At 39.3% G+C, this 22,593-nt stretch overlaps 1 protein-coding gene across 1 annotated transcript in view; it reads left to right on the top strand.

Moving 5' to 3' along the window:
- The first annotated feature begins 795 nt into the window (after positions 1 to 795).
- LOC140187023 (uncharacterized) overlaps positions 796 to 22,593 on the top strand; it is a 93,849-nt gene continuing 72,051 nt past the window's right edge. Inside the window, 31 exon segments of the mRNA XM_072241883.1 lie at positions 796 to 999; positions 2,933 to 3,076; positions 3,164 to 3,320; positions 3,458 to 3,485; positions 3,600 to 3,708; positions 4,791 to 4,883; positions 5,066 to 5,129; positions 5,221 to 5,319; positions 5,509 to 5,612; positions 5,700 to 5,838; positions 9,748 to 9,866; positions 9,977 to 10,126; positions 10,214 to 10,384; positions 10,465 to 10,775; positions 10,843 to 10,915; positions 11,078 to 11,165; positions 11,316 to 11,433; positions 11,928 to 12,051; positions 12,139 to 12,275; positions 12,351 to 12,606; positions 13,790 to 14,032; positions 14,127 to 14,303; positions 14,384 to 14,529; positions 16,559 to 16,649; positions 16,749 to 17,138; positions 17,223 to 17,349; positions 17,635 to 17,753; positions 20,892 to 21,088; positions 21,247 to 21,430; positions 21,516 to 21,681; positions 21,770 to 21,894. Coding sequence (XP_072097984.1) covers positions 796 to 999; positions 2,933 to 3,076; positions 3,164 to 3,320; positions 3,458 to 3,485; positions 3,600 to 3,708; positions 4,791 to 4,883; positions 5,066 to 5,129; positions 5,221 to 5,319; positions 5,509 to 5,612; positions 5,700 to 5,838; positions 9,748 to 9,866; positions 9,977 to 10,126; positions 10,214 to 10,384; positions 10,465 to 10,775; positions 10,843 to 10,915; positions 11,078 to 11,165; positions 11,316 to 11,433; positions 11,928 to 12,051; positions 12,139 to 12,275; positions 12,351 to 12,606; positions 13,790 to 14,032; positions 14,127 to 14,303; positions 14,384 to 14,529; positions 16,559 to 16,649; positions 16,749 to 17,138; positions 17,223 to 17,349; positions 17,635 to 17,753; positions 20,892 to 21,088; positions 21,247 to 21,430; positions 21,516 to 21,681; positions 21,770 to 21,894 — 4,653 coding nt within the window.

Genomic DNA, 22,593 nt, shown 5'->3' with positions numbered 1-22,593 from the left:
CTGGGCTTAGTAGCTAAGCCACACATGAAGGCCAGGAGCTGGACTTGGTTGTCAGAGGCTATTTGAGATGCATGCTATTGGAAGCATTTAATAGGTAGTAGGAGCGTATCCCCACTACCTTGCCTTACTCCGACAATCTTAAGAAACCAACCGACATCAGCGGTAGGGAAAATGCTACAATCCATTATTATTTTTAATTTATTTATTGAGATACAGCGTGGACTAGGCCTTTCTGGCCCTTCAAGCTGCACCTCCTGGCAATCCCCCGATTTAATTCTAGCCTAATCCTGGGACAACTTACAATGCCAAAGTAACCAACCAAGCAACCAGTCTTTTTCTCACATGTTTGTCTTTATCCTTCCTGATTTCCACACTTGCACCTTTCAGGTGCTTTCCTTTCAAAATTTTCTCTGTACTGTCAGCTGTGCCTCCACATCCTTTTTAAAATACAGCACTCAATTCTGTATGGAGGCTCACTGAAATTCATCATATTCCCCCTTCTGTGATGCAGGATTCAAGGTACTTTCCGACAGTAACCAGTTAAGGGCAGGGATGGGAAATGAGAAAATGTACAAGGCTAAGCCCCTTTGTACTCATTCTGAATTTTGACTTTGAGGTTACCGCTGTTAGCAAGACTAACCTTGACATGCAACAAGATGAGAGCAGTCTAAGTCTCTTGACTTCCACCCCACTTCATCTGACTGTAAATAGTTATGTGTTGGTCATTCAGAAAGGGGTAAATTGAAATTGATGATTTGCTCTTTCTTTTTTTTCACACACAGTTAAACCACAAACATGAGTTCTGATGCAGATATGGTTATTTTTGGGGAGGTTGCTCCCTTTCTCCGGAAATCAGAGAAAGAGCGAATTGCAGCGCAGAATAAACCATTTGATGCCAAAACAGCCTGTTATGTCACTGACCCAAGGGAAGTGTACATTCCAGCCACAATTAAGAGTAGGGAAGGTGACAAAGTCACTGTGGAAACAAGAAATAGAAAGGTAAGTTAAAATAAATCGGATCAACAATTAACAAACTTACTTGGTACCACAGAAGCATAGGAGGAAAATCACAGATGTCAGAAACCTAAAAATAAAACCAAAAATAAGTATTAGAAGCATTCAACAGGTCAGGCTGCATCTGTAGAAAGAGAAACAAAATTAATTTATCGGATCAAAGATCCAAAATCAGAACCAGGAAATACACCTGCCCAAATGTCTTTTAAATGTTGTAATTGCACCCACTTCTACTACTTCCTCTGATACCTGAGGGTCTGTTCCACATATCCACCACGCTCTGTATGAAAAGGTTGCCCTTGAGAACCCTTTAAATCTCCCCCCCCCCCACCTCACCGTAAACCTATGCACTCTAGTTTTAGACTCTTCTCCTCGGGGGCGGGGGGGGGGGGGGTGGTGGAATTAAGCATTCACCTTATCTATGTTCCTTATGATTTTATAAACTTCTATAACATTATCCCTCAGCTTCCAGTACTTCAGGGAAAAGAGAACCATCCTATTTAGTCTCACGTTATCTTCTAAGCCCTCCAGTCCTGTATTATCTTTTTGAATCTTTTCTGCACCCTTTCTAGCTTAATAATACACTCCCTGTAGTTCATTGACCAGAACTGCATAAAATATGGCATTATCAATGTCTTGTACAAGCATAACATGATGTTCCAACTCTGAAAATCAGTGCCTTCACTGATGAAGGCAGGTACTGTATGCCAAATGCCTGCGGTGTATCACCACCATGCCTACCACTTTCAGGAAACTATATGTATTTGTCTCCTGGAACACTCTGTTTTACAACACTCTCCAGGGTCCTACCATTTTCTGTGTAAGTCTTGTCCTGGTTTAACATCCTAAAGCACTTTGTACTTGTCCATGTTAAATTCTATCTGTATTTCCTTGACCCATGTTAATTCCACCTTCCCCATGCTGTATTTTAAGGAACAGCACACTAGAAACAGATTTCAAGTTGAAGCAAACATTCAACAGGTTTTGAACAACTAATTGTTAAAATATAAAAGTTCTTTTTAATGTTACACCTTTTAAAAGAGACACCAAAATAGCTTTCTCATCAATATAATGCTGCTGAATGTTGACAGTAGTCAAGGAAGAATATTTTTTAAGCCAAATGGACCATATTTGTTCATCAATCTATTTAGTTCCTGTTTGCCTATGAAGTGAGGTTGCACGTTTGCATATAATTTCTAATTTCACCTTCGAGATGTTTTTGTTAGTCTATTATATATTCTATTTATTTGCTTTTTGTTTGTTTTCTTAACTACTTGATGTATTTTTGTATTGGTTAATACCACTGGTGTACAGCAGAGTTGTACTGAATCATAGAACAATTTACCTTCTGTATTGACTTTGAGTAGAATGCTGGAGAGCACAGTTTCAAAAAGGTGAAGCTTTGGATACAATTTATGCCCAAAGTGGAAATGATGCATTTGGTTATTTATCCAAGTTATATGTGCAATGGTCTGTTTCTGTTGTGTTTACCACCAGGCGCTGTGACACCCTGGGTATCTTGAAGGACACTGAGCATGAGACGGAGAAGCAAAGCAGAACTCCACACACACTCAGCAAGTTGGGTGTATTCTGTGCAATTAACATTTGACCTTTCAGGTCAAAGATTGTGACAAGCATCTCCGACTTAAAAGATTTTCACCTTAACTTGCTGAGTGTTCTGAGCATTTTCTGTTCATATTTCCAATTTCCAGCATTTGAGGATTTTCCATAAGGAATTGGATTACCTATAATCTCCAGACAACTTTAAGCTACGGTTGACTTTTGCTTTTAGTTTTTTTCTAACATAATGTCTAACATTGCACAGTCCATGAGTAGCTGCTGTCTTTGATCTCTTGTGTATCAAACTTAATATCAAACTTTAATCTAGCCAGACATGATTTTACATTCTTCTTTGCAGACAATAACTGTCAAAGATGACCAAGTCTTCTCAATGAATCCGCCAAAATTTGATAAAATCGAAGATATGGCCATGTTAACCCACCTGAACGAAGCATCTGTTCTGTTTAACCTCAAAGAACGTTATTCAGCCTGGATGATCTATGTAAGTGTGCTTGAGTTTATGAATGATGACTTTAATGGAAAATCAAAATCAAGCAAATAATATGAGTACATATATTTTGTTTTACAGACCTACTCTGGCCTTTTCTGTGTTACTATAAACCCCTACAAGTGGCTGCCTGTGTACAAACCTGCCGTTGTCAATGGTTACAGGGGAAAGAAACGTCAAGAGGCTCCTCCCCATGTCTTTTCCATCTCTGACAACGCCTATCAGTTCATGTTAACAGGTAATAACGTAGTCTTTAATGAAATTTCTGACTTTACATAACAGAAACTTTAAATATTTACTTTTTGTTCTTTAGACAAAATTGTGTGTCATTCTGACTTTTTTTTTTATCAATTTATTATGATTGTTATTTCCCAGATCGTGAAAACCAGTCTATTCTGATCACGTAAGAATTAATACCTTTAAAAACTATTTTATATTTTCAAACCACAGCTTATTTATTTTAAATGATTTACTTGGCTTATAAATAATTGTGTTCTTTGTGTGCTTTGCATCCAAGTGGAGAATCTGGTGCTGGGAAGACTGTGAACACAAAACGTGTCATCCAGTACTTCGCGTCAGTTTCAGCCAGTGGTGATGCCATCAAGAAAAAAGACATCAAACTGCATGTAATTATCAAGTCAGACCTTATGTATGGTGTGTAGAGAGGAAGAAGGGCAAAAGTAAATGGAATTATATTTTAAAAACTGCAGATGCAAGAAGTCTGAAAAAGGTTCAGCAGCTACAATCTGATGCAAGATCATTAATCTGAAGTACCAACTGAATTTCTCTTTGCACAGATGCTGCCTGACCAGCTGAGCATTTTCAGCATTTGTTGTTTACATCTGAGGGTCAAGTAATCCATTCAATCTAATCATAGTTCAGTGTCATTTGCCCAGCTTTGATCTATACTCCTTGACACTTTGAATAAAAAATGCATCATAATTTTGAGAAAATGCAGTGTAGATAATGCATATATCTTCTATTAGGACTACAGTACTGTGCAATAATCTTAGGCAGATATATATAGCTCGGGTGCCTAAGACTTGGATGGGATGGTAGGAATTTCACGTATTGCACTGTACTGCTGCCACAAAAAAACTTCATGACATTTATGAGTGATGATAAATCTGATTCTGATGTGGGTCTCTGTTATGGACTGGAAGTAGGAAGGTGGCAGGATGAGGGGAATCATGATTGGGAAAAGGGGAAGAGAGTGGGGAGGGAGCAGGAAGCACCAGACCAATTGTTTGGAATCAAACGATCTTGCCTAATGTCTCAGGGCTAGGTGTGTCTGCACCCTCACCACCCCCCTCCACCTTCCCCCCTCCACCCCGGCACTCCTTCTCTGCCACCTGTCCCACATTCCTCCATGGCACTCCAGTCTCACCATTGCCAACATCCTTGCTTCCACGAGATTTACAAATTTGCCCTCCACTCCGGGTTGTCAAATATATGTGCCTAAGACTTTTGCACAGTATTGTATATTCCTGATTCCCAATATCCTCTTGATTAATAAATGGGCTTCTTGATTTTCTTCTTAAGCTAGCCAAATTCTGGATTTCTCTTTGTTCAGTGCATGCTTCCTTATTAATTCCCTTGTTTACTTAAATGCTTAGATTTCCCCAGCCTTCTAAACTTGAAACATTTACTTTAATCTGCTTTTATGATATTGGATGAATATTCTCGCTTGTGCTCACCCAAATTTTAGGGAACACTAGAAGACCAAATCATCCAGGCTAATCCATTACTTGAGGCCTTTGGAAATGCCAAGACTGTGAGAAACGATAACTCATCTCGATTTGTAAGTTACCTGCTTTTGAAAAATATTATAATCTATACATATATTGACAATATTCAAGATATATCAATTTGTAGCAATATTTATAAAACTTATTTGGATGCTAAATGGACACTGTTAAGATATGGATATCAAAATTAAACAACATGACCTACAGTATAAACACATTTTCTCTTAACACCAAGGGTAAATTCATCAGAATCCACTTTGGAGCTACAGGGAAGCTGGCATCTGCTGATATTGAAACATGTACGTATGCATATATTGTATTTGTGGACTGCAGAAGTGAATTTTATTGTTCAAAGCAGCTGAAACACTCAAATATAAATGTACTCAACAGATCTGCTGGAAAAGTCACGGGTTACCTTCCAGTTGAAAGCTGAAAGAAGTTACCATATTTTCTACCAGGTTACATCCAACAAGAGGCCAGAACTAATCGGTAATCCTAAATAGATTTTAGTATATCTACATGATCAACTCAACACTCCAGAATAAGAATTTGCATGATCGTTGAGGGTTGATAAGTTATCTGTTGGAATTTGTGAGGAACATGTCGGAAACTTATAATTATCTCCTAAAAAAGATATTTGTAACAAATTTACAAATCTATTGTTTTTTTTCACTTCAGAAATGTTGCTAATTACCAACAATCCCTACGACTTCCCACTCATCAGTCAGGGTGAGATTAGTGTGCCTAGTATCAATGATCAAGAGGAATTGATGGCTACTGATGTAAGTTAAGACACAAAAGCAACAATGAAATAACTGATTTAAGGATGTTATAGCAAAAAAAGAAACATTATTTCTGTAATTCCACAGGAAGCTATTGATATCCTGGGCTTTACTTCTGAGGAAAAAGCATCTATATACAAACTCACGGGCGCAATAATGCACCATGGTAACTTAAAGTTCAAGCAGAAGCAACGAGAAGAGCAGGCGGAACCTGACGGGACTGAAGGTAAAATAATGAAGTTCTATGAAAAATCTCGTAGGGACGCTTCTGTTTCATGAACATTTCATTTTTAATATTTTAACATTCACCTTTAAGTTTCCAGAATTTCTTATTTAAGTCACAGGACAGACGCTGGCTCAGATCGCTCAGGCAAGAGATTTCAAAAATCACAGTATCAACCCTATATTAATGGAACATGCACAATGCCTCTTACAAATTGATTATGAAAGGAATGAGCTAATTGGAAAATACTGTTGATTCTGAATATTTCATGAACACTAACAAGTTACCCCTAGGCCTGCTGTCAACATAGAGTTAATTCACAAAGGTCATGTTAGGAAAAACAACCTCACATAAACAGAGATGGAAAATGTTTCAGTTAGGTAATTTGAGAGCTTGGAAGTTGAACTTGATGGACTTTTGTTTGGCGATCCACTACCTTTTGAGGCCATAAAAATGTACAAGGTATATTAGAGAAGTGTAGGAAAAGAGAAATCAAAGATGTGTAATAATTGATATTAGTAGACCATACTGTGAAAACAATGTATCATCATCTGCCACAAGTGGGATTTAGAGGTGACCAAACATTTTAATTCAGATTCCCATTCCCATTCTGATGTGTCGGTCCATGACTTTCTCTTGTGCCAAGATGAGGCCACCCTCAGGGTGGAGGAACAACCCCTTATATTCCATCTAGGTAGCCCCCACCCTGATGACATGAATATTGATTTCTCCTTCCAGTAAACTAATTCCAACCCCCCCCCCCTACTATTCCCCTCTCTGACCTTTTAACTCTTCTCACTTGCCTTTCACTTCCCCCGGATCCCCATCTCCTTCCCTTTCTCCAATTGTCCACTCTCCTCTCCTATCAGATTCCTTCTTTCCCAGCCCTTGCCCTTTCCCACCCACCTGGCTTCACCTATCACCTTCCAGAAAGCCTTCTTCCCCTTCCCCCACCTTTTTATTCTGGCATCTTCCCCCTTCCTTCTCAGTCCTGAACATGGGTCTCGGCGCGAAACATCAACTGTTTATTCATTTCCATAGATGCTGCCTAAACTGCTGAGTTCCTCCAGCATTCTGATTGTGTTACTTTGGATTTCCAGTGCCTGCAGACCTTCTCATGTTTATCATTAGTCAGATGTAGTGTTAAATCATGGATCTGTTAGAGTGATTTTTCGGTTCAGGACATATACATTTAGCAATTGACTTTGGCTGCCAGTCTTCACATCTGAATATGGATTGTGGATTTAATTTGGAGTGCAGCTCTGAACAATGTGTTCCTAAAAACAGTGAGTCCCAGACCAGGCAATGCTGATTAAAATTAATTTGGATGTCTGTGGTGTGGATGCGAATGGGGAGGTGTGAAGGTTGTGTGTAGTTCAAAGAAAGCATTATCCATACTTTGTAAATATGGATTTGTCCTTTGATGTTTGGCACATAAAATATCGAGCCACACGTTGAGCCAGCTAGACCTTTTTGATGGGAAAGTGTCTCCATATGAAGCCTGCTGTACCTTGTTTTGTCGAATAAAGAAGAGCTGCTTTGTATCTACCATTTCTTTTCTCTGTTGACTTCATTCACGCAACAGCAGAAACTATGTTGCAACTTTTGATATAGAGCACTCATATGGCTTAGAGTACTGTGCACTGCAATTTTAGAAGGTTAGCAGATTCATCAGGATGCAAAATGATTTATTAGAATCATTAAAAGGATGAGGGGTCTTAATTAGATAGATAGCTGGAGAAACTGTGGTTGCTCTTCTTAGCGAGAGTTTGAAGAAATCTGATGGAAGTGTTCACACAGAGACTGAACAATATAAATCGACATAGATCAGGAATTGTATCAAAGAAATGGATGTGGATGGAAATGCTTATGGCAAGATGGCGGTGGGAACAGTCACAGCGGCCTCTCTGGGTCCAACCTATGGTGTAATTGTTTGTCCTTTAGATCTTTTTTTAAAATTACAAAACACTGCTGGAAATTAAGAACATGGAGTCCTGTGGGTCTACCCCATTGGCAAGTTGTTTGACATAGATGGAGCTGGACTTGTTGCGGACTGTGTTGTTACCTGGATTTGCTGCATACTGTTGTTGTGCAGAGGTGGAGTACAGTCCAGCAAAGAGTGCAAATGATTATTGTGATTGCAAGACCCAATTGGACGTTGGTAATGTAGAATACTGCAAGTCCGACTCACTGGTTTATTAGTGAGGCCAATGGCAGGGGAGCTGTGTTGCCTCAGTTGCTGTGCAGACCAGGACCTCCTGCCACGGTGTTGCCTGTTGCAACCACCCAGGAGAGGAGACACCAGAGTGAGAAGAGCCCTCTGTGGGTGCACTGGAACCTCTGCCAGGTTGGGGGCTGGCTCCTCCCATACGTGCTGTGCCCCAGTATTCACGTGGTGGAAGTCAAGCTGATCACGACACCATCTCACGTACCATTAACATACAGCCCATGCCACTCAGGGACTTGGCTATATTATGTTACTCTGACTGCATGCTTCTGTGCTCTCGTAACTACACATGCTGTGTACTGTTGGTGAATGACAATTAAACTTGATTGTTTCCAATGGTAAAAAGATTGAAAGCCAACGAACCCAGATTAGGGTGATTAGGAAAAAAAAGATTAAGGAGATGCAAGGAGTTTGATTTTTCACTAAATAATTATGGCCTGGAATGCACAATGCCAAAGCAAATTAAAATGTGGCTTTCTAAAAGCACTTTTAATTAAATGTTTGAAGAAATACAAAGTGAGACCATGAGAAAAGAAATGGGGAATGAGATTAGCTGGATTGCTCTTGTAGAGTACTGGCATGGTCTTAGTGAACCAAGTGGCCTTCTTATCAAATGCAGCACTTCCATGGTTACAGGAAATGGAGGAAACTAACATAGAGATTAGCTATGATCTAAATGAAGATGGCAGAAAAAAGATAGTGGAAGGGCAGAATATGGCATAGTGGTTAGCCCAATGCTTTACAGTACCAGTGACACAGATTCAATTCCCACCGCTGCCTGTAAGGAACTTGCACGTTCTCCCCATGACCGCGTGGGTCCCCACTGGGTGCTTCGGTTTCCATCCATGTTCTAACGACATACCAGTTAGTAGGTTAATTGGTCATTGTATATTATCCCGTGATTAGGCTAGGGTTAAATTGGGGGATTGCTGGGCTGGGAGGGTTTACTCCATACTGTATCTCAATAAATAAATAAAAATTAATCAATGATTTTGGTGTGTAAATTTTAAGTACTTCCTTATGATATAAGCGACTATTCTGCCCATCAGAACCACGGGAGCTTATAGAGCAATCCCATTCCTTCTCTGTAGCCTATTCTTCCTACATTCACATTAACTCCTCCTACGTTCTGCTTCTTACCTACAATTTACAGTGGCCAACCTGGACATCTTTGGCATTTGAGAGAAAACAAAAAGACCCAGATGAAACTGTCATTGTCACAGGGAGAATATGAAGACTCCATAAAAACAACACTGTGGTCACAGTTGCTGGTGCTGTGAGGCAGCTATTCCACTCTGGTATGGTAAAATATTATGAAAATTTGGATGCTGAGAATCTCTTTCCACTGACGCTGGAAATAATTGAAAGAGAAATGGATTGTTTACCTTCAAATTTATAAAGATAAAGCAGGGTGTATCACTAGTCTTACCAGCCCCATCTATCCTTTTGAAATACTTGCCTCAGTGTGAGCACAGTATATCTGTGACAATTAATCCATTATTTAGTGATGGACAACATATTATGTTATGCTGTGTTGGTACGGGAAGCACAGGGATAGCTACATGCTGGCCCCAGCACATCCTCGCTCTGTTGATGCAAAATGATGCATTTCAATATATATTCTGATGTACATGTGACAAATAAAGTTATTCTTTATTTTTAATCTTTATTTTTATTTCTAACAGTGGCTGACAAAATTGCTTACCTAATGGGATTGAATTCTGCAGACTTGTTAAAATCTTTGTGCTTCCCACGAGTTAAAGTTGGCCATGAGTTTGTGACCAAAGGGCAAACAGTACAACAGGTAACAACTGTTATTCTGGCATAATAAACGTTGCACTGAATCTTCCATTATTGTTCTTGAAATTTGTTTTATCCAGCTACAGTTTCTAAGGCTCTTTGTGACTGATTCAGGTGATCAACGCAGTGGGAGCCCTGGCAAAAGCAGTGTATGAGAAGATGTTTTCATGGATGGTCACACGAATTAACCAGCAATTAGAAACAAAACAGTCCCGGCAGTATTTCATTGGTGTGCTGGATATTGCAGGCTTTGAAATCTTTGATGTGAGTCCAGATATGTTATTTTCTGAATGAGTACATTTTGTTTTCCTGAGATTTCAAAGTTTCATGAATAAATTTGATGAATTTCAGTTCAACAGCTTTGAACAGCTGTGCATTAACTTCACTAATGAGAAACTGCAACAGTTCTTCAACCACCACATGTTTGTTCTGGAACAAGAGGAGTACAAGAAGGAAGGAATTGAATGGGAATTCATTGACTTTGGAATGGATTTGGCTGCTTGCATTGAACTCATTGAAAAGGTAAGGTATATCAGTTGGAACAGAAAAGAACTTTAATATTGATGAAGTAAAATGTTCACAAGTGTGTTTTTATGTTCTAGCCCATGGGAATATTCTCAATCCTTGAAGAAGAATGTATGTTCCCCAAGGCCACAGACCATACCTTCAAGAATAAACTGTATGATCAGCATCTTGGTAAGTCAACCAACTTCCAGAAGCCCAAACCTGCCAAAGGAAAGGCTGAAGCCCACTTCTCACTGGTCCATTATGCTGGCATTGTGGACTACAACATTAATGGCTGGCTGGAAAAGAACAAGAACCCACTGAATGAAACTGTTGTTGGCTTGTATCAGAAATCTTCAATTAAACTTCTGTCAGCTCTCTTTGTTTCTTATGATACTGAAGGTAAAGTATTTTAACAATGAAATTTTTTGCCAAGAAGGAAGACAGCATCAACATTTACTTTTACATTGTTTGACAGATGCTGGTGCCCCGAGGAAGGGTGGTAAGAGGAAAGGATCTTCTTTTCAAACTGTGTCTGCACTCTTCAGGGTATATCTTGAACTTTAATACTTCAGCAATCAACAATATTTAATTAGCATAATAGAGCAAATTTAAGAAAATATACTTATATGCATTGTCTCATTCTAATAAGAACAATTTTTTGTTCTTTCTGGTTATTTGTGCTAAAATCGCCTCTTGGGTGTAATACAGGAAAACCTAAATAAACTGATGACCAATCTAAGAAGCACTCATCCGCATTTTGTACGATGCATCATTCCCAATGAAACGAAGACTCCAGGTGAGATTTTTCCTGGATAGTTACAGATGCTACCTAACCTGATGAGTTATTTTTGTATTTTCTGTTTTTGTTGACAGGTAATCATGTAATTTATATATTACTTGTTGGCAAATGTGTATTGAATCAACTAACACAACGCTTATTACACAGGTGAAATTGAAAACCATCTTGTCATTCATCAGCTGAGGTGCAATGGTGTGTTGGAAGGTATTCGAATCTGCAGAAAAGGATTCCCCAGCAGAATCCTGTACGGTGACTTTAAGCAAAGGTAACAATTTAATATACAAAGGTTAAGACATAAATTAATGTGGTGAGTTGCTGGTAAAGTAAATGCCCGAAGCATTTTATTGCCATTTAAATGCATTTATTCATTATTTCCAAGAAACGTGTCACAAACATATTCAAATAATTTGCTTTGGTGATGTTGGTTGCATGAATCAGATATTTGGTAAATCCTTTTCTATTTATCCAAGTATGCCATCGAATGTTTCACTTCCACCTCCTTAATCTCATCATCTTTTGGTGTCTCAAACGAAAGATGATGTGACTGTGCATCTCTTCCTTGGTACTGCTGAGATCTCCAATTGAACCACATGCACAGTCATCTGCAGTGGACCATGACCTGATGATACAGAAGTAGGAATATCACCAAAGATGGCTTCCTTGCTAAATTAGAAAATTACTACCAATTAGTAGTCTCTATCTACCACATACTTTTTATTCTATAATTAATTAATTGTCCTCAATTTTTTGAAACCATAGATACAAAATCTTAAATGCCAGTGCCATACCAGAAGGACATTTTATTGACAGCAAAAAGGCTTCTGAGAAACTGCTGATCTCCATTGATGTGGACCATTCACATTATAAGTTTGGCCATACTAAGGTAAGCATCAACAATGCCAAATGGTAGAAAGGACAGTGACCCTGGCTGATGAATATCAAAGCTGACTTTCCCTTAATTGCATTAAAGGTATTTTTCAAGGCTGGTCTCCTGGGTGCTCTTGAAGAAATGAGGGATGAAAAATTAGCTCAAATCATCACACGTACACAAGCCATTTGCCGAGGATACCTAATGAGAGTAGAATTTAGAAACATGATAGAGAGAAGGTAAATGGAAATATAACATAATTTAGCACTGTCACCTTGGCCACACAAGTAACAGCATTTAATATAATTCTATAGGGACTCCATTTTCACTATCCAGTACAACATTCGCTCATTTATGAATGTGAAACACTGGCCATGGATGAAACTTTTCTTCAAGATCAAACCTCTGTTGAAGAGTGCAGAAACCGAAAAAGAATTGGCAAATATGAAAACGGAGTTTGAAAAGACGAAAGAAGCACTAACCAAATCTGAAGAACAAAGGAAGCAATTGGAAGAGAAAATGGTTATACTGCTTCAGGAAAAGAACGATTTACAGCTTCAAGTTCAGTCAGTAAGTAGCGAAGACAACTTAAATGTGCTTGTCTAATTCTTTCTATAATTTGTCTTAGAAACATTGCATTCATGTTGAACAAAGTGCATTTGCAATGAGTACTGGAGTCTGGTGAAGAATAATTCCTCAAGCTGCTATGTTTTGTAACTCCAAAACATAAAATCTAATCAAAAGCAAAAACACAGATCCGGGATGTGAGTCTAACTTCTTTTTTACCTTAAACGGAGCATGCACTTATGACATGGAACGGTGATGATGTATGCTATTTATGTACGTACATATAAACATAATGGATTATTTAAATGAAAAAGAATGCTTAAACAAACAATATATTTACAATATTAGTCAAATATTACTGAAATATTAAATACACACTTCTCCCTGCTTAGCTATAATATCCAATTCAATACAGAATGCATCTCAGCTGATAGACATATAAGTATACTATATATACTGTGTATATGCAGTGTACTAGATATAATACAGAAAAGCCATCCACAGTGTGATAAATTTTAATTTTCCCATTCAGGCCAAAAGATTACATTGCTATGGAGGCTTACTTTCTCTTGTGGTATGACACCTTTCCTGACAAGGGGGATTATTCTGCTTGGCAGGTGAGACTGTGAAATAATCTCAGGTTCTGGGGCCTCCCCTATGGTGGTTGTAGGAGTTTACTCTGGGATTGCAGGAAGTGGTTCTGACAGGTATGGCCTCCTTTCTTCGGGATGTGTTGGCATCCCAAACGGTTCATGGCAAGCTTTACTGTACAATGTGAGTCATAATGTGTAAGTACAGTGTCTTTCGTAATACAGAATCCAGAGTGTTCACATCTTACTAAAAGCTTGATTATTTTCCACTTGACTTTGATTAACCCTGAAAGCCAGGGCCCCAATGGATAGATGTTGGCTGAGTATCCTTTCTGATAAGTTACACAGTTTTAGAAGGTTTAACTCGAATAACGTAGATAAACACTTGAAGGTCTCCACTTATTTTGCACTTAACTTCCTTGGACTCAGGTGTATAACATATGATCTTACATGTAGAAAGTACGTCATGCTTCAGGCAAATGTATTTCTGAAATATATATGCGTCTTAAAAAGCAAGTCATGAAGGTGTTGAATGTTTTGAATGTTTTGGCAATGTGTTGGTTGGCTAAAATAAGCATCCCTTTCATCCCCAAAAGGAGGCAGATGGCTTAGCTGATGCTGAAGAAAGGTGTGATCAGCTCATCAAAAGCAAAATTCAATTAGAAGCAAAGGTGAAGGAATACAATGAAAGATTGGAGGATGAAGAGGAAGTTAATGCAGAGTTAACAAGCACAAAGAAGAAACTCGAAGACGAATGCTCTGCTCTAAAGAAGGATATTGATGATTTGGAAATTACACTGGCTAAGGCAGAAAAGGACAAGCATGCCACTGAAAACAAGGTATTCATTTATATTGGAACAAAATGACTTAATCTGTAGAATCTGATGGATAAAACTGCATGTTTAATTAATGGTTAATGGTTTTTAACCAAAGGTTAAGAATCTTACAGAAGAAATGTCCGCCCTTGATGAAAATATTGTCAAATTAACGAAGGAGAAGAAAGCCCTTCAAGACGTTCATCAGCAAATCTTAGATGATCTGCAGGCTGAAGAGGATAAAGTCAACTCTTTAACCAAATCCAAAGCTAAATTGGAACTGCAAGTGGATGACGTCAGTGTCATTGAACATATACATTTTAATAATCTAATTTTTGTCTAGATCACCATGATGATTTTTCATGTTTATTGTAGCTTGAGTGTGCACTGGAGCAAGAGAAAAAACTTCGTGTGGACCTGGAAAGAGTTAAGAGGAAGCTTGAAGGGGATTTGAAGTTGGTACAAGATTCATTAATTGATTTTGAAAATGACAAGCAGCAATTAGAAGAGAAAATAAAGAAGTAAGGAAAACTTGACCAAAAAAAAATGCAGATTCTAAAAATATAGGAGATGCTGGAAGTATTCAGTAAAGCAGGCTGCATCTATGATCAGAAAACCCGAGCCAACATTTTAAGTCCAAATTGAGAAAAAAACTGAGAAAGCAAGCATGTTTTAAGTTGCAGGGAAGTGGGGAGTTGGGGAGGTGGAGAACACAGAGAGAGATGGTCTGTGATAGGATGCAGGACAATGTTATCAAGGTAACAGGTAGTTTAAAAGTCAGCACTTAGAGGTAGAAAGAGGAAATAAAAAGAAACAAATTGAACCAGAAAGACACAGCCAGATCTGGGAAATACAATGAAGGCAGTTAGCTAAAAATGTAAAATTGAGCTTGAGCTCTTATGCTGGGTGTTTTTGGAGCACTGAAGGAGGCTGAAAGCAGAAAGGTCAGAGTGGGAGCTAGAGAGAAAGTTAAAGTAACAGGTGATTGTAAGCTCAGGGTCAACACCTGCCCTTTTTACTTCCTTTCCCACCATTCAGAGACCCAAATAGTCCCTCAATGTGAAACTACACCCCATGTATTCCAATTTAGCAAATTAACTCAGTGACCAAAATGCGGTATTCGCTACTTTGAAACAATAGGCAATAGACAATAGGTGCAGGAGTAGGCTATTCGGCCCTTTGAGCCAGCACCGCCATTCACTGTGATCATGGCTGATCATCCACAATCAGTATCCAGTTCCTGCCTTATCCCCATAACCTTTGATTCCGCTATCTTTAAGAGCTCTATCCATCTCTTTCTTGAAAGCATCCAGAGACTTGGCCTCCACAGCCTTCTGGGGCAGAGCATTCCATACATCCACCACTCTCTGGGTAAAAAAGTTTTTCCTCAACTTCGTTCTAAATGGCCTACCCCTTATTCTTAAACTGTGGCTTCTGGTTCTGGACCCACCCATCAGCGGGAACATTCTTCCTGCCTCCAGCATGTTCAATCCCTTAATAATCTTATATGTTTCAATAAGATCCCCTCTCAGCCTTCTAAATTCCAGAGTACACAAGCCCAGTCACTCCAATCTTTCGATATATGACAGTCCCGCCATCCCAGGAATTAACCTTGTGGACCTACGCTGCACTCCCTCAATAGCAAGAATGTCCTTCCTCAAATTTGGAGACCAAAACTGCACACAGTACTCCAGGTGTGGTCTCACCAGGGCCCTGTACAGCTGCAGAAGGACCTCTTTGCTCTTATACTCAATTCCCCTTGTTATGAAGGCCAGCATGCCATTAGCTTTCTTCACAGCCTGCTGTACTTGCATGCTTGCTTTCAGTGACTGATGTACAAGAACACCTAGATCTCGTTGTACTTCCCTTTTTCCTAACTTGACTCCACGTAGATAGTAATCTGCCTTCCTGTTCTTATCATCAAGTGCAGAATCAGTACACAAGAGAGACTGTAGATGCTGGAAATCTGGAGCGACATACAAAATGCAGGAGGAACTCAAAGGGTCATGCAACATCTATGGAAGGAAATGGACAGTCAAATTCTCCAGTCCTGAAGAAGGGTCTCAACCCAAAATGTCGACTGACCATTCCCTACATTAATGCAGCCTGATCTTCCAAATTTCTCCAGCATTTTGTGTGTTGCTCCTGAGGCAAAATGAGTGACCACTTTGCAGAACACCCTATTGAGTCGACAAGGGTAATACCATACCATTTAATTTCAATGTATTTGTTTTTTGTCATTCTATCAATTGCTGTTTTTTTAAGTAATCAAGTCCATGACAGCCTTGGAAAGGACCTTGTCACAGATATTCCCTCTGTTCACTCTATCCCTCCCCTACTCTGCAGCTTAAGACATGCTCATCTTCTCTCTCTTCCAGTATTGATAAAAGATCTTTTACTCAAAATATTGACTCTCTTTTCTCCCCATGGATGCTGCTTGACTTGCCGAGTGCATCAGGGATTTTCTCTTTTATTTGGCATGAGTGATTTTATTTTTGAATTGCTTGTGATGTGCATTTAATAACGTATTTTCATCACATGGTGCTACAGAAAAGATTTTGACATAAGCCAGTATCAAAGTAAGGTTGAAGATGAAAAGATTCTTGGAATCCAACTGCAGAAGAAAATTAAAGAGCTTCAAGTATGTTTAAAAAGAGATAACCAGATATATTCAGAATATGGTTCTTGTAGGGTATAGTATGGCTAGAATTTATATAATATCCACCACTGTACAATGCAGGCCCGCATTGAAGAACTTGAAGAAGAAGTTGAAGCTGAGCGCACGGCTCGGGCTAAAGCAGAGAAGCAAAGATCTGACTACTCCCGTGAGCTGGAGGAGATCAGTGAGCGACTGGAAGAAGCTGGTGGGGCAACCTCAGTACAGATTGAATTGAACAAGAAGCGTGAGGCAGAATTTCAGAAAATGCGCCGTGACCTGGAAGAATCTACCCTCCAGCATGAAGCCACAGCTGCTGCTCTTCGCAAGAAGCAGGCTGACAGCGTTGCAGAACTTGGGGAACAAATCGACAACCTGCAGCGTGTGAAACAGAAACTCGAGAAGGAAAAGAGTGAGCTGAAGATGGAAATTGATGACCTTGCCAGCAACACGGAGTCAGTTTCTAAATCAAAGGTAAGTTACACTTCTATCCCCTACTAGTTACCATTAACAAAACTTATGCATATTATCATAAGGATATACTTATTTGCATTACAGGCCATTCTTGAAAAGACCTGCCGAACTCTTGAAGACCAACTGAATGAAACGAAGACAAAACATGAAGAACATGTGCGTTTAATGAGTGACATGTCAACACAACAAATTCGATTACAGACAGAAAACGGTATGTCTCCAGAAAAATGTGTTTTCAGATTTCCATGTTAAAAGTGCATTTATTTATTAAATCATTTTCATTTTCCAAGTCACCTGTTTTGCCATGATGCACCGGATAGATGTGCCTCGCATGGATCCTGCTTAATGGATAGACCGTTCATAATTTAAAATTGCTAATTTCCATGAGTCCATAATGTTATGAACTTACTAAGTTGAACCAAGAGCACCCCCGCAGTGAACTATAATGTTAATCTTTATTAGTGGTATATTTTCCTAATATATCTTCTGATTTAAGGGGAACTAAGTCGTTTGCTTGAAGAAAAGGAGTCCCAAATTTCGCAGCTCAGTAGAGGGAAGCAAGCATTCACTCAACAGATGGAAGAGCTAAAAAGACAATTGGAAGAGGAAACCAAGGTGAAATGTATATCTTAATTATATTAACTACTGGATAATAAAACAGATCTCATAACTACTTCCTTACATTATTCCACATGCTACGTGCTTAAATTTATACTGCAGTTTCAGACAGAGATGACAAAATCAAATGTATTGGCATTGCTGTCCAGTCAAGGTAACCTCAGAGGCATGAGGGAGGAGATGGCCAAAGATGATTGGAAGGGGACACTAACAGGGATAATGGTACAACACACATAAAAGTTGCTGGTGAACGCAGCAGGCCAGGCAGCATCTCTAAGCTCTTTTACGTGTGTTACTTGAAATTCCAGCATCTGCAGATTTCCTCGTGTTTGCGTTGATGGTACAACAGCAGTGACTGGACTTTCTGGGATTAATTCAATAGACGCAAGATTGGTTCATTCCAAAGAAGAAGAAGCATTTTAAAGTGAGGATGAGACAATGGTAGCTGACAAAAGAAGTCAAGGACAGCATAAAAGCAAAAGAGAGGGCATGCATAACAGCAAAAATTAGTGGGAACCGAGAGGATTAGGAAGATTTTAAAAAAACAAGGAAACTACAAAAGCAATAAGGAAAGAAAAAATCAAAAATTAAGGTAAGTTAGCCAGTAATGTAAAAGAGGATACGAGAAGTTTCTTTCAGGTATATAAAGTGTAAAAAAGAGGCAAGAGTGGACATCAGATTACTGGAAAATGACGGTGGAGAGGCAGCAATGAGGAAACAAAGAAATAGTGGATAAACTGAAGAGATATTTTGCGTCAGTCTTCACAGTGTAAAATGCTAGCAACATGCCAGAAACTCAAGAGCTATAGGTGTGTGTAGTTGCTATTACTAAGGAGAAGGTGCTTGAGAAACTTAAAGGTCTTCAGGTAGATAACTCACTTGGACCAGATGGACTACACTGCAGTGTTCTGAATGAAGTAACTGAAGAAATTGTGGAGGCATTAGAAGTTATCTTTCAAGATGGGTGATAGAATCAAAATGGTTTTGGAGGACCAGAAAATCACAAATGTTTCTCTAGAAAGGGAGGGAGGCAAAAGACATGAAATTATAGGCCATATAGCCTGAATTCAGCATAGTTGGCAAGTTGCTAAAGTTCATTGTTATTCATAATAAAGGCATCTGTTAGTCTTGCGAGACCATGGATCTGCGCCTGGAAAGTCTTGACTCTCCAGGTCGCAGGCCTGGGCAAGGTTGTATGGAAGACTGGCAGTTGCCCATGCTGTAAGTTTCCCCTCTCCACAACACCGATGTTGTCCAAGGGAAGGGCATTAGGACCCATACAGCTTGGTACAAGTGTCATTGCAGAGCACTGTGTGGTTAAGTGCCTTACTCAAGGACATAACACGTTGCCTCAGCTGGGGCTCGAACTCACGATCTTCAGATCACTAGTCGAACGCCTTAACCACTTGGCCACGAAGTTTCAGGATACTTGGAGGCACACAATTAAATGGGCCGGTCAGCATGGTTTACTTCAGGGGAAATCTTCCCTGACAAATCTGTTGGAACTCCTTGAAGAAATAACAGGCAGGGTAGACAAAGGAGATTCAAGAATGTAGTTTACTTGGATTTTCAGAAAGCCTTTGACAAGGTGCCGCATGTGAGGCTTCTGAATAAGATGAGAGCCCATGGTATTACAGGAAAGATACTAGCATGGACAGAAGATTGCAGAAATGGCAGGAAGCAAAGAGTGGGAATAAAAGATGCCTATTCTGGTTGGCTGCCAGTGACTAGTGGTGTTCCACAGCGGTTGGTATTGGTGATGTCGTGTGAACAAAGTCGCCGGAGAGAAGTACTGGTAGATATGAAGTAGTCTCTTTATTTGACAAAATGAGATAGAGCAGTCAATATATTGAGACACCATTATGAAGAAAGAGGCCTGCCTGACCCAACCCTCCGTGACATTTTAAATGCTAAAGATCAAAGGATAATTCCATATTTACAATGCTTACTTTGAATTGCACACCATCCTCAGACCTCCTTCTTCGCACCCACATGACAGACACCCCAATGACACCCAAATATGGCATTTAAACAGCAGCATCTGGTTTTCCAATTAACTGTGATGACCTCCAATTAACAGTAGTTCATGGTCTTAGGAACTCATTTATTGAGCTGCATTTTAGATTTACTCTACCTTTCATATTTAAATCTGAAGACAAGTGACTGGAGTCAGTTGCTGAAGTTATTTGCTCTATGTGCTAACTGCAAAAAATGATCTAACAGTTGGGACTACTATTTTTCACGTCATATGTTAACAATCTGGATGACACAATTGATGGCTTTGTGGCCAAGTTTATAGATGATACAACGATAGGAGGAGGGGTAGGTAGTATTAAGGAAGCAGGTAGTCTGTAGAAGGATTTAGACAGAATGGGCAAAGAAGTCGCAAGTAGAATATAGTGTAGGAAAGTGTATGATCATGGTAGAAGGAATAAAGGTAGAGACTATTTTCTAAACAGAGAGCAAATTCAGAAATTGGAGTTGCAAGGGGACTTGGGAGACCTAGTGTTGGATTCCCTAAAGGTTAACTTCCAGGTTGAATCAGTAGTAAGGAAGGCAAATGCAATATTAGCCTTCATTTTGAGTGGACTAGAATATAGAAACAAGGATATAATGCTGAAGCTTTGTAAAGCTTTGGTCAGACTGCATTCGGAGTATTGTGAGCAATGGTGGGCCCCATGTCTAAGAAAAGATGTGCTAGCATTGCAGAAGGTCCAGAGGAGGTTTATGAGAATAATCCTGAGAAAGTAATGGAATTTCTTTAACCAGTGGGTGGTGAATTTGTGTAATTCATTGCCAAGTCATTGGGTATAGTTAAAGCAGAGGCTGATAGGCTCTTGGTTAGTAAGAGTGTTAAATGTCACAGGGAGAAGGCAGGAGAATGGGGCTGAGAGGGAAAATATATCAGCAATGGTTTAATAGTGGAGCGGACTCAATGTGCCGAATGACCTAATTCTGCTCCTACATCTTATGGCCTTTTTGTTATACCAATGATAATCCTCTAGAATTGTTTTGACACAGTAGGTGACAGAGATCTGATTATTGTATGGCCCATTTCTGATTCAAGTGAAACTGTACTTAACGCCTTTTAGCCATAATTTTGTAACCATTAATCTTTGAATGAAACTGTCACAGGCAAAAAGCGCGCTGGCACATGCTCTTCAATCATCCCGCCATGACTGCGATCTCCTCCGTGAACAATATGAAGAGGAAGTGGAGGCAAGGGCTGAGCTCCAACGTGGAATGTCCAAGGCCAACAGCGAAGTGGCTCAGTGGAGAACGAAATATGAAACTGATGCAATTCAGCGCACAGAGGAACTGGAAGAAGCCAAGTATGTAATAAAAAGTCACCTGGGTTCATTAAGTTCATTGATTAAGATGACATTTTGAATCTTTCTATGGTAGAAATTTTAAATATTTTGATGATATTTGAGAGATAAAGGATCTAGTGCTATTTGAAAGATAGTTGATTAGTCCTTGTTGTCTTCAGGAAGAAACTTGCACAGCGACTCCAAGATGCCGAGGATCATGTTGAAGCAGCGAATTCAAAATGTGCTTCACTGGAAAAGACAAAGCTACGGTTGCAAGGTGAAGTGGACGACCTGTTGATAGATGTTGAAAGAGCTAATGCTGCTGCTGCAGCGCTTGATAAGAAACAGAGAAACTTTGACAAGGTACAGTTACAATAAGTATGTTATTAAGAGACAGCAACATGTGATTTTAAACAACATGCTTACTATGGTCTAATATGCACTCCAGGTTCTGGCAGAATGGAAGCAGAAATATGAAGAAACCCAAACTGAGCTAGAATCAGCTCTAAAGGAATCCCGTTCTCTAAGTACTGAATTGTTCAAGATGAAGAATGTTTATGAGGAGTCTTTAGACCATCTGGAAACTCTCAAACGAGAAAACAAGAACCTACAGCGTATGTTCTTATAAGTGTTGATTTCCATAATCTCTTAAATTATAAATCACTCCCGCTTATTTTAAGAAACTATTGTTTTGTTAAACAGATGAGATCTCTGATCTTACTGAACAAATTGGCGAGAATGGAAAGGCAATCCATGAGCTGGAAAAGGCCAAAAAACTGGCTGAACAGGAAAAGTCTGATCTGCAAGCAGCATTGGAAGAGGCTGAGGTTTGACATGGATTGATTGATCTAGATATTGTTAGAGTAGGATATGTCATAGCATGCATGTTTAGTCAGGATTATTTTATTCTCCTAAATTCACCAATATGAACAGCATAATTTGTTTGATGTACTTCCTGATAATATCATGATGAGGCTGGTGGTGGGGGTACTTAATAAACAGGGGGATCAATGGTATTTATTTAGGTACTGAACAGGCCCTTCCAGCACACTGAGCTGCGCTGCCCCGCAACTCACTGATTTACCCCTAGCCTAACCACAGGACAATTTATAATATCCAGTTAACCTACTAACTGCGGGAAACTGCGGGACGAAAGTGGAGCACCCAGAGGAAACCCACGCGCAAAAGAGAACATACAGACTTTCTTACGAAGGATGCTGCAATTGAACTCTGACATCCCGAACTGTAAGAGCGCCATGCTAACTGCTACGCTGCCATGGCAACTCATTTCTCCTTATCCAATGAGGTTTAAGAAAAAGTGAAAAGAGAATTGGGCAAAAAAAAGAGTTAAGTCAAGGAACAAAAGAGGATTAAGGAAAGATAGAAATAAAAGGCATTAAGATTTTCTTTGTCGTATTTTAGTTCTTTCTAAGAACTATTTATAATCAAAAATTCAATTGAAAAGCCCTCATCTAAGTTTAGCCAGGAAGGCTGATAGCCATTGCATGAACAATTATTGTATCACT

Source organism: Mobula birostris, chromosome 24, assembly GCF_030028105.1.
Source record: "Mobula birostris isolate sMobBir1 chromosome 24, sMobBir1.hap1, whole genome shotgun sequence".
Lineage (NCBI taxonomy): Eukaryota > Metazoa > Chordata > Chondrichthyes > Myliobatiformes > Myliobatidae > Mobula > Mobula birostris.
Note: the sequence above shows the minus strand (reverse complement) of the source record. Positions and strands in the feature narration are given on the sequence as shown.